Below are 16,054 nucleotides of genomic sequence, written 5' to 3'. Positions count from 1 at the left end.
CGCTCATGCCCTCCAGGTGCTGTGATGCCCCTTCACTTTTCTTGAGAGAAGACTTGTCAGGGCCTATTATAGCAGTGGCATGTGCTGTCACGGTTTAGTGCATGTTTGGTTGCAGACAGTGATCTGAGCTCCTCTCCCAGGCAGAGTCAGCAGAGTACCAAGTAGGAAAAAGGAGGCACTGAGGCAGGACCAACCCACAACATTTTGGCACCTGAGGCCGGGAGCTCAAATGATGCCCCCATGCCCCTCACTTGGGCCAAAACTTTGAAAAGCCTCAATTCTGCCATCTTCCTGTTCTGCTTCTCATGGTACTGCTCTGCTACCTACCCCAATAAAGGAGAACTAACAACTTAAAATGCCTTGTTCAAAAATGTTAAGTAATGCTTAACTTTCAAATGCCTGAACAGCAAATGTAACTTTTCTTATCTGCATAGTAAACACTGGCATTTTTATCTGTTTAAATAATCAAAGTGGTGCTTTCCGTGCGGCCTTGGTTGCAAAGATTTGAACTGCTTTCTGAAAGTCCACAGTCTGGGCCACGAACAGTTCCTGTCATAGCATTATCCTTCATAATGGCAACTATGGCATCATTTATCTTCCCAATCTGGTGTTTGATAGGCTTTATCACCTCCACTTAACTTTCCCATCATGTGGCACTTAGTGGTTTCAGTGTCAGAGAGGATGTTCCCAGATGTTGCGTCAACATTTGCCATCGATGAGTTAATGCAGAGAAAAATACATAGATGCTTTGAATTACATTAAAAAATTCAGCAGCCTCACTAGACGTTGATGCTGCATCACTGACCACCAAGTTCAATGAATGAGAACTGCATTGGACAAAAAAAGCTCGAGGGTTTAAATCTCAGATCCATGTCTGCACTCCTCTGTTCTTTCCTCTCATGTTGGCACCATTATCGTAGCCCTGACCTCCCATGTCAACTATCACAATTCCCCTATTACCAGCTCCTGTAGTATCATCAATATCAATAAATTCTAGAAAATGCTCGCTGACAGTCACCGTTGCAGGGCCATTTTCACTAGGTTCTGTTGTTGTTACAAAATGCACCATTAAAGTCATTTATTCCGTATGGCTGATGTCCGGTGTGCAGTCCAGAATAACAGAGTAATATCTTGCTGACTTCAGATCTGCCACAATCTTCTGTTTGACTTTGTACCAGTAACTGTATAGATCTTCAATTTTTTGAATTGTTTTCCAAGGTAAGTGGTGCTGTGTTTACATTTCTTGGGTGGTGACTCTTCTAGATGCTCTGGAGAGTACCGCATCAACTCAGCCATCAGCACCACCATTTTTAAGGAAAGTTTTGCATTGTTTGGAACATAAGCTTATCTTTGAGTGCACGCAGTGCTGGTGTTTGGGAAGCAAGCTTCTTCACAATGTCAATGAACTTTTCAAAACATTTTGCAGTGTAGTTTGTAAAGAGACTCTAATGCAGTCTTCTCTTAATCTGCTGAAATCTATAGTGCCCTTTAAACCTTATCTTACTCTAGCTCTTTCAACCTAATGGCTGCTTCTCTTGGTGATTATTGTTGCCTTCTCATGGCCATGACGATTTCTAGCCAGATTTTTCAATCTTGTTCCTGTAGAACCAAATTGTGGCTGGAACAATTAGCTGGAAGAGTCTTTGCAACAAAGCGTATGCAGCATTCTGGGTTTTTTGAGTACAATAGCCATTGGCCTCTCCACTTTCTAGTCCGCGATTGGGATTTTCAGACAGTAATGTGTTTGGATGGAACTTTTCTATTTTCATTTGTCTTTTGGGGAACAGAAGTTTTTTTTCACTTGCTGATGGCTTGCCCGTACAAGGAGTCCCTCAGGCTACTGCTCTTAGTGGGTTCACAGTCTGGATCTCTAGCCCGGTGGTTTCACTCAGGCCGCTGCTTGTCGGGAAAGCCCTTCAGGCAGGCGGCTGAATGGATTTGTTTACATCTGCTGTGGTGTCCGCAAGGTTCGACCAATCGAGCTCCCAATGGCCGCGGTTCGCTTACTCCAGAGTCAATGGAGAGGACGGCAGGAGCCGTGTGGCCAACAGTACCTTGGCTGTGCGTTCCTGCAGCTCCTTTGCCTTGGAGTGTTGTGCAACCACACAGCCACTTGGGAAGCGGGTACACAAACAGGCTGGCTTCCAGGGCTTTCTGAACAAGCAGCAGCCTGATTTGAGAACATGATTTTTGACTTAGAGAACTTAAACTCTGCACCATCTGTTTCTTGCACCTCCACCACACTTTCTCTGAGCTACTTTTTGCTGTAAGTAGCTTGCCAGGTCACCTGCACTCTGACTAACTGGAAGAGCAGGCATCTCCTCACCACTCACCACCTCACTGGTGCCAGCGGCTCACTGTGAACTGGTCTGTGTATCTCAGGAGAGCTCCTTCCTGCTAGATAATCTTTGCTTGCTTTCTTTTTCTGATGCTGCCGAGAGAAGGCATTTTCTTCTTTTCACTCATGACTGTTTCTGTGGCCAGACAGGCAAAGCTTTGAAAAAGGGGCTGGGGGTAATAGGTGCCTATATAAAGAACAAGACCCTTTAAAATCAGGACTGCCCTATTAATTCAGGACATCCTGTCACCCTGCCAGCTATGCTTGGCTTCACCCTCAATTGAAGGGAGTGTCGTAGCTTCCTACTAGATTTGAACCTTAGCGTTCATAACGCTGAGAAACTAGCAGAACCCTCTAAGCTTCATTACCGCTTGGATCTGATCTTCGCTGCCACCAGCCAGGGAATTTCCAGGACCTGACTCCCTCTTGGTCTCCCAACCTTTCTCTTGGGGGACCCAAGACTCAGAGCCTGAGTCTCACACCAAAGGGAAACCACCCCCTTGGTCTCCTCTTTATCTCATCCCCAGCTCCCCCTCCTGTATTCCTGGGGCGATACTGTACTTAACTCCTTGAATGCAAAACAGGAGAGGGGCATTTACCTTCCCCCTCTTCTTCACTGGCTATGCTATTCAAACCTACGTCCTGCTAACACAAAGAGATTTCCCCTCCCTTCGCTTCCTTAGCCTTAACAGAGAAAACTCAAACAGGTTTTAAAAGGCTTTATTAAAAAGAAAGAAAAAGACATAAAATATGTTCTATATGAACGGTACATATACAGGATCAATTTGCTTAAAAAAAATTGAAATAAAAACAGCCTTATTCAATGAGATACAATTTACCATATCCAGCACTACACCATGTAAATACAAAAAAACCACTAAAGCTATTGTTTTTTTCTTACCTTTGTACTCCAACTTGGAACTGAAGATTAGAAGCTTGAAGATAGGAGAACCCTCTCATAGCGAGAGACAGACAAAAGACCACCCCCCAAATTCTTCCCTGCAGCTTTGGAAAATCCTGTTTCCTGATTGGTCCTCTCGGTAGGTGTTTGGTTCCCTTGTTAACCCTTTACAGGTGAAATTTAAACTTAACCCCTTAGCTATCTGTTATATGACAAGGGACAAATAAGCAGGCTCGTAGCAGGGTTGAGTGAGCAGACAATATCAGCACTTAAGGGCCCTAAATGGCTCTATCACTTCAATTGACTACGCTGTTCTCCTTCCAAGTGGTGTTCAGGAAGGCAGCAGGAAACAGGGAAGCTCCCTGAGAAGCTTGGTCGTTAATCGTCAAGGCCCTAGGAGTGCTAGAGAGGTACATAAGAGGCTCCTCCTCCTCTATCTCCCTGCAGCTCCTGCTGCTTTCTGTTATTCCCTCTCACCTTTTCTCCTGCCTACCTGTTATGTCTCTTGTGCCCTCCTTTCTCCAGCACAGCACTCCACCATCTCTGTGCATCTAGAGCACAGAGAATACATATGCACCAGCAACAGACACAATTTTCTACACTCTGAGTCCTAGTGGCGCCCCCTCCTCCCCCTCACAGTCTGGCACCTGAAGTGGTCGCCTCAGTTTGCCTCATGGTAAGGCCAGCCCTGTACTGAGGTGAGAGTACTCTAGGTCCCCATAACTAGGCACCACCCACCCAAGTCTGGAATATTGACATAAAAGCTTATTGCATTTGGGTTCATTAGTATCAATAATGCAAAGCATTACAGCAAATAACCCAAATATTGCTAGCTGTTAATGAACAGATTCAGTGCACTTCTTTCTCTTTTCTCTACCAGAAGCACAAACTCAGGCAGATAGCAGAAACACTATTCTGATGTTTAGGTAAGCTGCCTTTAGTTAACTGGACGTTGGAATGATGAGAATCCTAGTTGGTTGAGAGCCAAGTAGGGTAAAGTAGAGCATAGTTAGTTATTCCACTGTTTGTTAATTACCGTGCCGTGCACCCATCAAATGCAGACATGCTTATAAATCAGGGACTCCTGTATTCTCTTTTCTTCAGAGTTTTGTCAGCTTAAATGTTTCTGAATGCATAAATTTCACTGGCATATTTTGAATATTTTAATGGTTTAATTGGTTTTGTTTTTTAATATCACACCAGCCATGCAGCACAGGGAGGGTGCTTTCATTCCTTTCCCAGTTTAGTTGGCACTTGTGTTAACTGTTCCACTTTATCTGTTCATCTTGCTTGGCTGCTGCTCTTCCCAGTTTCTCTTTCATAATCCCCTTATGGCCTCTTGCAATCTGCTGGGGAAGAGGTCCTTGTCAGACTTTCTGAAGAAATGATGCTTATCGTACAGTGCATACAGTGGAGATGCAATGAGCTTGACTGAATTCCTCTGGCTGGTACAAATTACACCAATCTAAATGTATGAGAGGTCACTGAACCCAGAGGTCACTGAACACTGGGTGAACTGCCATGCTCCCTGGTGTTCTGTGTTGGAAGGTAGCTTTAAATTAAGCTTTATAACAGAGGCAGTGCAGACTTTCCACATCCAGGTATGCCCTTCATAAGCTGGCACTGACCTTTTTGGGGGGGCTGAGTTGGACACCTGCAGTCTGATTGTGGAATGTGGGTTGCAGGCAACTTGTACGATTGTCCCTCTTCCAGGAAAACTCAGTGTTGCCTGGCGTCTGTGCCATTTTATCCATAAGCTATCTAGCTCAGTGTGTCCTTTGCACCTTTGTCTAACTTGTAAGAGCCAAATTTGTGCTCCAAAATGGTGGAAAGGGAGGAGAGTCTCTGACTCTGTATCCGAAACCCATATGCACTTGTGAGGAGGGTACTATTGTATATCTGAATAGCCCAGCATAGTAGCTGATAATATTTCTATTATGGACCAGAGCCAAAGTAATGCAACTCCAATAATAAAGGAATATCAGCACTCTTTCTTAATATCTTTACTGCATTCACAGTATGGCAGATGGGTGTTTTTGGTACATAAAGGGAATATAGATAAGGTGTGGTGTGTTGGTGTAAGGAAAAGTAAGGTAGGAATACTGATTCACACCTGGATAAAAGTTATCCTGTCTATTAAAAATGCCTTGCCTGATTAACCTCAAAATGTCCTCCCAAAATTAAATACATCTGTGAAATTGTCAACACCAGTGAAATGTGGAAAGAGATCTGTCTCCCCCGCCCCAAAGAAGTAGTTGCTGAGGGACATTGAGGCAGATGCAAAAATGTGACGCAACGGAAAGTGATTTAACTTACTAACTGGCTTTAGCAATATGGCAATAAAACTTCATGAAACAAGAAACCAGTACACACATTGGTGAATGTTTTTATCTGAAATATTAGGAATCAATGCACAATAGCTCTGAAGTTCATAAACAGCTTTATAAGAACGGCCATACTGGGTCAGACCAATGGTCCATCTAGCCCAGAATCCTGTCTCCTGACAGTGGCCAATGCCAGATGCTTCAGAGGGAATAAACAAAACCGGTAATCGTCAAATGATCCATCCCTTGTCGCCCATTCCCAGCTTCTGGCAAACAGAGGCTAGGGACACTTCAGAGCATGATTTCACACCCCCTCCCCATCCTGGCTAATAGCCATTGATGGACCTATCCTCTATGAATGTATCTAGTTAATTTTTGCACCCTATTATGGTCTTGGCCTTCACAGCATCCCCTGGCAAAGAGTTCCACAGGTTAACTGTGCATTGTATGAAGAAATACTTCCTTTTGTTTGTTTTAAACCTGCTGCCTATTAATTTGATTTGGTGACACCTAGTTCTTGTGTTACAAGAAGGAGTAAATAACACTCCCTTATTTACTTTCTCCACCTACATCATATCCGCTCTTTAGTCATCTCTTTTCCAAGCTGAAAGGTCCCAGTTTTATTAATCTCTCCTCATATGGAAGTTGTTCAATACCCCTATTTTCTGAACCTTTTCCAATTCCAGTATATCTTTTTTGATATGGGGCAAACAGAACTGCATGCAGTATTCAAGATGTGGGCATACCATGGATTTATATAGAGGCAATATGATGTTTTCTTTCTTATCTATGCCTTTCATAATGATTCCCAACATTGTTAGCTTTTTTGGCTGCTGCTGCACATTTCATGGATGTTTTCAGAGAACTATCCACAATGACTCCAAGATTTCCTTCTTAAGTTGTCACAGCTGATTTCAACTCCATCATTTTATCTATATAATTGGGATTATGTTTTCCAGTGTGCATTGCTTTGCATTTATAGACATTGTATTTCATCTGCCATTTTGTTGCCCAGTCACCCAGTTTTATGAGAGCCCTTTGTAACTCTTCGTAGTCTGCTTTGGATTTAACTATCTTGACTATAATCAATTAGGATGCTTTATTTGCATATGAAGTCTGATTTGATTAACGTTTTCCTCACTTCAGTATATTTTCTCTTGTAGGCAATAATGAATAATAGTTATTGTTAGCTAACTAGCATGTGTAATTATGTTTTAGCATCTTTTGACACTGTTTTACAGATAGAAGAATGCAAACGCATTCATTCCTTATTGAATGTTTTGGGGAAAATATGTCCATTAGCGATACTGCTGTTTGGTCCTGCAAAAAGTTTTTACTGTATATGTAGTATATATGTCTACATCTTAGCAAGCATGACTTCATAAGTGTATAAAGTTCTGGACTATAGAAGTGCTATTGTGAAATATACAATGGCTGTCTGCTGCAAAACTTGCAGTTGTAAGTTACTACTCCCCTCTTTGTATACACCTTATCTGAACCAGGAAGACTTCATTGTAATCTTACATTTTAAGATTAGATAGCGTGATTCCATGCAACAATAAAAGACAGATTTTGTATTGTGTCTTTTTTATAACTTTAAAAAAGTGTAATTAGATGGTAACTTGAGGAAACTTTAAAAGAAAGTATTAACTGTATGCTGGACTCACAAAGAGCCCAATCCAATTCTAAACAAAATCAACTGAGAGCTTTTCTGTTGTCTTTGGAAGTTGGGTTTGGTTTTCTGTCCTGAGGTGGAAAGCAGTTCATCATTCGTGGGTACAGTTGTTACCAAGTTAACAGGGAGTACCTTTGGGTTGTGCAGATGTTGTAGGGAACTGCGGGAAACATTTGATGCAAAAGTTAAAAGGGCATTTTGCCTGTTTTCTAGTTAATGGCACTTCTGTGCACGTGCTGTTGTGTTTAGCTATTTAATTTTGCATTAGTAAAAATTTCGTTAAAATTAATATAAAATATTGTGCTTGTTTGGGCATCTAGCAGTTTAGAAGCTGCTTTCATAATGTGTTTTAGTGTTGTTTTGAACTGGGATTTGTTCTGTAATGGCAGTCGAACAGTTGAAGTCACAGGGTGAGATTCTGTTCTCTACCTCTAAGGGTTCATCTATGCTGGAATAAAAGACTCATGGAATGATCCTGGCTGGCTCAGGTCAGCTGACTTGGGCTTGGACTGTGGGGTTACAAATTGCGCTGTAGATGTTCGGGCTTGGGCTGGAGCCCAGGCTCTGGAATCCAGCCCCTTGTGGGGTCCAAGAGTTCACACACACATATTTACGCAGCCCAAGTCCCACAAGCCTGGGGCCATGGCTATGCTGGCGCTTTACAGCGCTGCAATTTTCTCACTCAGGGGTGTGAAAAAAATACCCCCCTGAGCGCTGCAAGATACAGTGCTGTAAAGCGCCAGTGTAAACAGTGCCGCAGCACTGGGAGCGCGGCTCCCAGCGCTGCAAGCTCAACCCCATGAGGAGATGGAGTACGTGCAGCGCTGGGAGAGCTCTCTCTCAGTGCTGGTGCTGCGACTACACTCACACTTCAAAGCGCTGCCGTGGCAGTGTTCCTGCAGCAGCGCTTTGAAGTTTCGAGTGTAGCCATACCCTGAGGCAGCTGACCCAGGCCAGCCACAGGTGTTTTCTTGCTGTGTAGATATACCCTAAGAGGCACTCTTACCTAGAGCAGAGGAAATGGGGATGAGGCAAGGGAACAGAAATCAGGATCTTGCCCTTTGTGCTTAGACTGATCTCCTGATTGTCATGTTTTTCAGGGGCATTTTCTCAGACTACATTTTGCATGTGCACTCTGAGCCTGTCAGAGATAAAAACAAAATCTAATGTCGCTTGTTTTTTTCGGAGGCCTGACAACCACTTGCAAAGGCTCAGTGTGTGTGCGGCCTTTTCTGAGCCATGCTGGAGTGTGAAGTTATGACTGCTTATTGCCCTCAGCTCCCTGCAGTCTGATCTAGACTGGGAGATAGACTGGTAGAAGCTAGGGGTCTCATGTGGTTTCCCCCTTTCCCCCTCATTGGAGGAAGGAATAGACCTGCCATCTGCTGCAGCTGTTGGGTAGGAGGGGGAAAGTGCAGCAAACCACTGGAGCACTGACTGCATGTGTATCTGAGTGGTCACTGGCTCAGCTTTGGGGAGCAAACCTGGAAGGAAGTAAGGGGTTAGCAGCAGCAGCAGCATAATGCATTTTTCTCTCTGCACCCTCAAACACAGGCAAGACAAATGTAAAAGATGGCCAGTATCCCAGGGCATTCCCCAAGTAGTACATTTTGAGAGAGTATTTTGTATTCCCTCATGATTAAAAGCAACCCTCGACCCAAAAAACCCCACATGTTGCGTCCAAATTTTGCTTTTTGTGATGCATGATTTGGAAACGGGACCATTCTGCTTCCAGCTTTCAAAGGCATCTATTGTCTTGGTATCTCAGCATAGCATAGAGTTAATGTGCTTTGATTTAAAAGTCTCTGTATATAAACTTATATACACAGTTCCCTTCTCTGTGGTCCAGCAAGGACACCAGCTCTAGGCTCCTGGCTCCTCAGCCATCACCTCTCTTGGGCAGAGACCTACATCTTTCTTCCTCCTGACTAGGGTGTGAATGCTGCACTGTTCTCTGGCTACCCTGTAATTTTCCCCGCAAGCCCGAATGCCTAGATGGGCCAGGCTCCCCAACTCCAGCAGGGACTCTGGCAGGAGTTAGTCTTTCAGCCGCCGCAAAGGGTTTTTTCTGTGGCTTACCAGCTCATAACCACTTGAGCTCAGAATAAGCACACCCATGAATAGGTTAGTGTTTCCTTTAGACAGTTTGAGCCTTTGATCTTGAAATTCCATAATCAGCAGACAATGATCCTCTCCTCAGGGCATAGCTTCGAAAGGCTGGGTTTTTGTATAACCGGAGGACAGTGGGGAATTTGCAGTCACCTCCTTCTAGAAATTCCCAAGAAAAGCACTTGACCCTGTTGTTCCAAAAACCCATTCTTGTCTGGCACATTGTTCAATATCCTTTGACATTTATACCACTTCCCAGGGTTCACACCCCATCTCCCTCCTAGAGAGGTTAAATACAATCTCAGCCCACAATGGTACATAAACCATTCATTTAATACAATGGACTGCAAAAGATATTTACATTTAATTCAATAAAATCTCCCAAGGATATTGCAGGAAATTTGCCAAATCTATCTCAAACATCTTATAGTCTCCTTGTTGTTTTCCTTTACAGACCATCTGTTGCGAACTGCTAGTCAGCATTCTGATAGCAGTGGCTTTGCTGAAGATTCGTCTACAGATTGCTTTTCACTTCAGGTAAGCTGCTCGTTGATTCTAGCACAGTGAGTTCCTGACCCATGACTAGGGCTTTGAGGGTATATCTACACAGCCCACGGCAGTGAGCCTCCACGCCTGGGTCAGCAGACTTGGACTTGTGGAGCTCACTGAAAATAGCTGTGTAGGCATTGTGGCTTGAGGTCTGAAGGCTAGGGAAGGGGATGTCTTCTGCAGCTATTTTTAGTGCTGTAGTTCCAGCCCAAGTCTGTTGAGTCAAGCTGGGAAGCTCACTGCTATGGGCTGCCGCTAGCTGTGTAGATGTGTTGTGGTTGGAGAAGTGGCTAATTATTGTGATACTGTTTTTGTTTTGTTTGTCAGTCCAGGATCCTGACAAGATTTTCCATTTCAGGACTGGTTTTCTTTTGTAGCTTTGCATTGACTTTTTAAAGTCTTCTAGATGGATGATTTGACCTGAATGACTTGAGACCATGGTATAAGCTTTCAGTTCAATATTTCCTGCTCACTGATTTTTGGTAAACCTTTGCTCATTGGCTGAGCCTTTAAAACTGCTTCCCCTTCTTTCATTATATCCAGTGAGCAAAAATTAATATAAATAGGACAATATGTTTTTTTCTGCTAATCATTCAGTTTTCATATATTGATGTCTATTTTTCCCCCTCACTGGGGTAAATCAAGAGTAAATTGACTGAAGTCAATGCTTTTATGTTAGAGTAAGAGTAGAATCATTCCCTGGTCCGTGCTGGTCTTCAAACTAGTTATAAAACCTGTCTAAGGTCCCATGTACTCTACTAAATAAAACCATAAGTTCTCAGTGGCCTAAATAGGCCCCAGTAATGATGGTTGTCTGTGTTCATTAGAAAAACGCACTGTATTTTGATTTCTGTTTTACTTGTTTTAGTGAGTACATCAAGAAATTATGGGGAACAAGACAGTGTTGGTCTGTGCTATGGAATTTTTAGACTGTTGCCTTCATGGTTTCATTTCAACCAAGTACATAGTTGAATGAAAAAATCTGGGTGAGTGGTTAGGGTAATATAAAAAGAAAGTGAGAGCTTGGCAGCTAGGGGAGAGGACTTGGGGAAAAAGTCTCAAGTAATAAAAGTGAGTTTAGATTGTTTTCTAAAATCATGGCAAATTAGTGCCATCTACTGTTAAATAACTTACTCTAACAGCTCCTTTGAAATACAAGAGGAAACTGAAAAAATTGGAGCTGCCAATACATCTCCCACTCCTCGAAATTCTAAAATAAAGATTTCTGAGGCAGATGTTGCATTCCTTTGGGTTGTTTTGAAGGGGTATATCAAGGACTTCCTCTATCAAGGGGAAATTGGAGAATTTCTCCCTCCAACAATTTTGAGATTGTGGAGATGACTTATGGATGAATAAGGTATAACAGTACACAGACAGCTCTGCAAACTTTATAAGTTACATTAGTTTACATGAGGTATTTCACTAAAATGTTAATATCTATTGGCAGTGGGAAAACATTGGGCATACTAATTTCCTTTGGCATTCTACGTTACTTCTGCCTTCCAAACTTATCTGTGATAGTTGTGCAGTGTTAACAGAAGCAACAAAGAGATTAATACCTATGAGTAGCTCATGGTTGAAATTTCTGTTCAGGGCAAAGTAGAGATGGAGATTATTGCCTGATATACTCCATAAATGATCTAGTAAGAGTAAACAAATTGATAGAATCTTTACAGTGGTGCAGAGCAATAGAAATTAGAGATGGAAAAAACTTCCTGGGTCTTCTAATACCACTGCCATGGCAAGCCCCTGATTGTACCTATACACATTTGTCCTAGTGTCTTGTCCAATCTAGCTTTTAAATGTAGAAGCCCCATTGTCTGGTATCACTTCCCCAGGGGAACCGTTCTACAGTCGAATAGAACTCGCCCTCAGGAAACTTTTCCTACTATTCCTTTTTATTATTATTTTTTATATTACAGTAGTGTCCAAAGGTTCCAGTTAGGATTGGGAGCCCCCATTGTACCTATGCTCTGTTCAAATGCATATGCAGACACAGATCCTGCCATGAAAAGCCTACAATCTAATTTAAGACAGGGCTCACAAGTGAGCATGATTGAACAGTGGGAGGGAGAGGAAGGGGGGATAACAGTGGTAAATTCCAAAGAGTTACATAGGCTGGCACAGGGGTGGGGCCACATCTGGGTATGGAAATTGTATGGTGGGCCATAAATGCTCACAAAATTGGGGGTTGCGGTGTGCGAGGGGGTGAGGGCTCCGGCTGGAGGTGTGGGCTCTGGGGTGGGGCAGAGATGAGGGGTTTGGGGTGGAGCAGAGGGGTTGGAGAGGGGGGCTCCAGGCTGAGGCAGGGGGGTGGGGAGTGGCAGGGGGCACAGGCTCTGTCTTGGGGGTGTGGTAGAAATGAGGGGTTCTGGGTGCAGGAGGGGGCTTTGGGCTGGAGCAGGGTGTTGGGGTGTGTGGCGGGGGTGAGGGCTGGGGATGAGGGGTTTGGGGTGCAGTAGGATGCTCTGGGCTCGGACCAAGGAGTTTGGAGGCTGAGAGGGGGATCAGGGCTGGGGCAGGGGGTTGGGGCTCAGGAGGAGGTCAGGGTCCAGGCTCCTGGCAGCACTTACCGGAAGCAGCAGCAGCATGTCCCCCCTCTGGCTCCTATGCGGAGGTGTGGCACCGGCCAGGCTGCTCTGCACGCCACCCTGTGCGCAGGTGCCACCCCTGCAGCTCCCATTGGCCAGAAACCTTGGCCAAAGGGAGCTGCAGAGCCGGCGCTTGGGGGTGGGGGCAGCATGCAGAGCACCCTGGCTGCCCCTATGTGTAGGAGCCAGAGGGGGACATGCCACTGCTTCCAGGAGCTGTGCGGAGACATGGCACGCATGGAGCGGGGCAAACCCCCAACCCTGCTCCCCAGCTGGAGCAGGGTAAACTCCTGACCCTGCTTCCTGGTGGGAGTTCAAGGGCTGGTTTAAAAGGTCTGATGGGCCAGACATGGCCAGTGGGCTATTGTTTGCTCATCCCTGGGCTAGTAACATGTGGAACTTGGTGGTTCTAAGCCGTGTAACAGTACTGGGATTTTGTGTGTGTTTTTAAAATAAATGAAATATGTGTTCAGCCTAAATTTTCCCATTCTTAATGTCATCCCATACCTCGTCGACACCAAGTTCACTAATCTAATAATTCTTCTCGCTCCTTGGTGTCCACCCCTTCTATATACCTAGATATTTCCAAGACAATTATCACCTTAGTGTATCAGTGTTGAATAAGAACCTAATATTATAAAGTTGTATAGAAAGGACCTTGGATCACGTGCTTTGTAACATGTATTTTACTGTATTTGCCTTGGCCTGTTTCAGTGTCACATCTCATTACATATTCCTATTTAACTTCCCCTCCAATATACTTCTTTCAGCATTAGTGATTCCCAGATTTCTCTCTCCAATTGAAGATTTAGGATTATTTTCGCCGAGAAGTGTGGACTTTCTCTGTTGCTAGCCTGAATTTTATTAAGGTAGAAGTTGTATTCTTAGTGCTCTCTCACTTCCTTTGGCATTTCTCCCATCTCTGCTTTGCCTTTCACAGGTTCATGGCATGGGAAGCAGCGCTGACAGCTGTGACAGTGAAACAACAGTGAAGTCACTTGGTGAGGAGATTAAGACGCCAGTAGACAAAGAACAGACGAACTTCAATAAGTTTGAGGAAGAGGAGGAATTTCTCCTCACAGAAGTGGAAGTACCTTCTAAGAACAGAACAGGAGATGTTGAGAAAATCGTGGAACATGTATCTGATGAGAGCCAACATAGTAAAAGCAAGCAGACTCAGACATCAGATACTGGTCAAGGGGATTTCAGTACAGAAAGTGAAGAGGTTTCCATTCAGCAGAAGGAATCTGAATTACTAGAGGAAGGCAGTGGTGAGAGTGATCTGGACAAAAGCAGTGAATGCGAGTTTCCTCAGTACCAAACACACCATATTCTCAGATCAATGGCATCCATTGAAAGCAGCAGTTCATCCTCTTCTGCTGTGGATAAGGTTAATGTTGCTTTGCAAAGAGCCCAGACAAAGATCAGCAGCCCTTCTGAGTCCAGAGTAGGGCGCACTCTACTCATGTCAAAAGATCTCCTCCTCTTAAAGCAGAGGCACCAGTTTGCCGGATCAGGTTATCCTCTAAGGCGGTCCCAGTCCCTCCCTACTACATTACTGAATCCTGTGAGAGTTGTGTCTTCTGTAAATGTCCGGTTATCTCCAGGAAAAGAGACTTTGTGCAGTCCCCCTTCTTTCACCTACAAGTATACACCCGAAGGGGAAGAGGAACTGGTGGATGAGGACAAGAAATCAGTGACCGAGACAAATGACAGTCCACCTACATGTAAATCCACACTGTTCATTGCCCCTTCATCCATGAAAAAAGAAACTTCCCAGAGTGGGCTGAACAGGTCCGTGGATGAATCCAGTCACAGCAGACTACAGAGCTGCCCATTGTCCATACCAGCACACATATCTCAGTCAACATGTTCTCTCCACTCTGTTCCTTCTGATTGGCAAGACAGGCCTTTGTGTGAACATATGAGAACACTGAGCAACCATAGCATCCCAAGCATCTCAGGATCTTCCTGCAGTGCACTAGCTTCTGTTTTTGGATGGCCCTGCTCTCCAAGACATGCTGGATATCCTCATCGGCCTCATGCTATTAACCCACCCTCCACTGTTGAAATGCAGTTGCGCAGAGTCCTGCATGATATCCGCAACTCTCTGCAGAATCTCTCTCAGGTAAGAGGAAACCAAATTCAGAGCTGCAGTCAAAAGGGGTTTTTTTTGGTGGTTGTTGCTGTTGAAGTCAATGCAAAATGTTAATGTAGTCTTAAATGTGACCTGGATTTATCCCGTATGTTTTCTGTCAAATAAATCAAGTTGTAACATGATGACTCCACAATGTGACATTTTGTGCAGGGTTAATTTGATGTTAATTATGAGCTTCTGAATAAGATCATCTCTCCAACCCCCAGCTGGCTTTCCTTTTACTGGCTTTCCTTAATGCAATTGACACAATGATGACTGTACTTCATGAAATCGTGAAAAAATGAACTGTGTTGTCTAACTGAGGCTTGCTCAGATTTTTTTGTAACACAACATTGTCCTCACCTTCAAGGATCTGCTTACTTCCCTCTTCTTCTCTCCATGACTTCAGTTAGCCAACATTTTCTTTTTTACATTCTCCATCTTTTCTGCTCCACCAGCCTCAATACTCTATTAGTTCCTGTATCCCACAAACATCTCTATCTGTCCATTTGTGCCATCCCTATGCATGGAACACTGTTCTGCTCCCCAGCTGATCCACAAGATGCTTCACTCTTTCCATTCAAGCCCCTGGTTAAGACCCACTTTTGCCATAACGCGTATGTGAAACTAGCCAGCTTGGACATCTGATTACTCAGAATAAATACTTTAAAATGTAAACCCCACTCTTTACCAAGTTATGCCAAGCTCTAGCCCTTGCTGATTAATCTCATAGTCTTATTGATATCTTTCCTTCTCCACCTTCTCTCTGGCTTGATATCTTCTTAGCTGGCTAACTTTGGCCCTGATCCTGTAGGCTCCTCTGCCTGGGTATAGAGGTCTACGTGATCAGAGCAGTTGCAGGATCAGGGTGTTGGACCCCAGTCCTGTCATGTGATGTTTGTGGGTGGATTCCTATGCCCTTGTGGAGCCCCATTCATTTTGATGGGTTTGATGCGGGGCAGGGCATCAACTTACGCGCACACTGTTGCAGGTCCAGGACCTCAGTCTGTATGCTCATTGGCACGGGGATGAGGAGTTCTGTCTATTGAAAGTGCCTAGTACATGTGTGGGTGCCAGAGGAATCGATGAATGATAATGAAGTTATTGATCCTTTTGTGGTGTTTGCCACTTGTCAAAATTTAGTATCCAGTCTTGGCACAGGGCTGACTATACTGACTTTGAAACCACTGGGACTGCTCAGGAATCTAGGCACTGTGCTGGTAGTAAGTGTCTTTAGACTCTGACCTCATGTCTAGATTGAGAATTTTACAGGGAAATTCCTTCCAGTGGAAGCATGTATAGATAAGGCTATGGAAGCTTTACAATCTTTTCACCATCATGTTAACTAAACTTGGTGAAGAAGAAGCCACTGGAGCCATGTCTGTACATTCTCCATCTTAGGATTCTTACTGGTGAGAACACCAGATCAG

At 44.1% G+C, this 16,054-nt stretch overlaps 1 protein-coding gene across 5 annotated transcripts in view; it reads left to right on the top strand.

Annotated features, from left to right (window-relative positions):
- Positions 1-16,054, top strand: part of ITPRID2 (ITPR interacting domain containing 2) — a 62,234-nt gene that overhangs the window by 27,972 nt on the left and 18,208 nt on the right. For all 5 annotated transcript variants that reach the window (XM_032783803.2, XM_075070072.1, XM_075070075.1 and 2 more), the window contains 2 exons: positions 9,802-9,884; positions 13,428-14,615. In XM_032783803.2, the coding sequence (XP_032639694.1) occupies positions 9,802-9,884; positions 13,428-14,615 (1,271 nt within the window). The remainder of the gene's footprint in view (positions 1-9,801; positions 9,885-13,427; positions 14,616-16,054) is intronic.

This window comes from Chelonoidis abingdonii, chromosome 10, assembly GCF_003597395.2.
Source record: "Chelonoidis abingdonii isolate Lonesome George chromosome 10, CheloAbing_2.0, whole genome shotgun sequence".
NCBI lineage: Eukaryota > Metazoa > Chordata > Testudines > Testudinidae > Chelonoidis > Chelonoidis abingdonii.
This window is presented reverse-complemented; position numbering and strand designations above follow the sequence as displayed.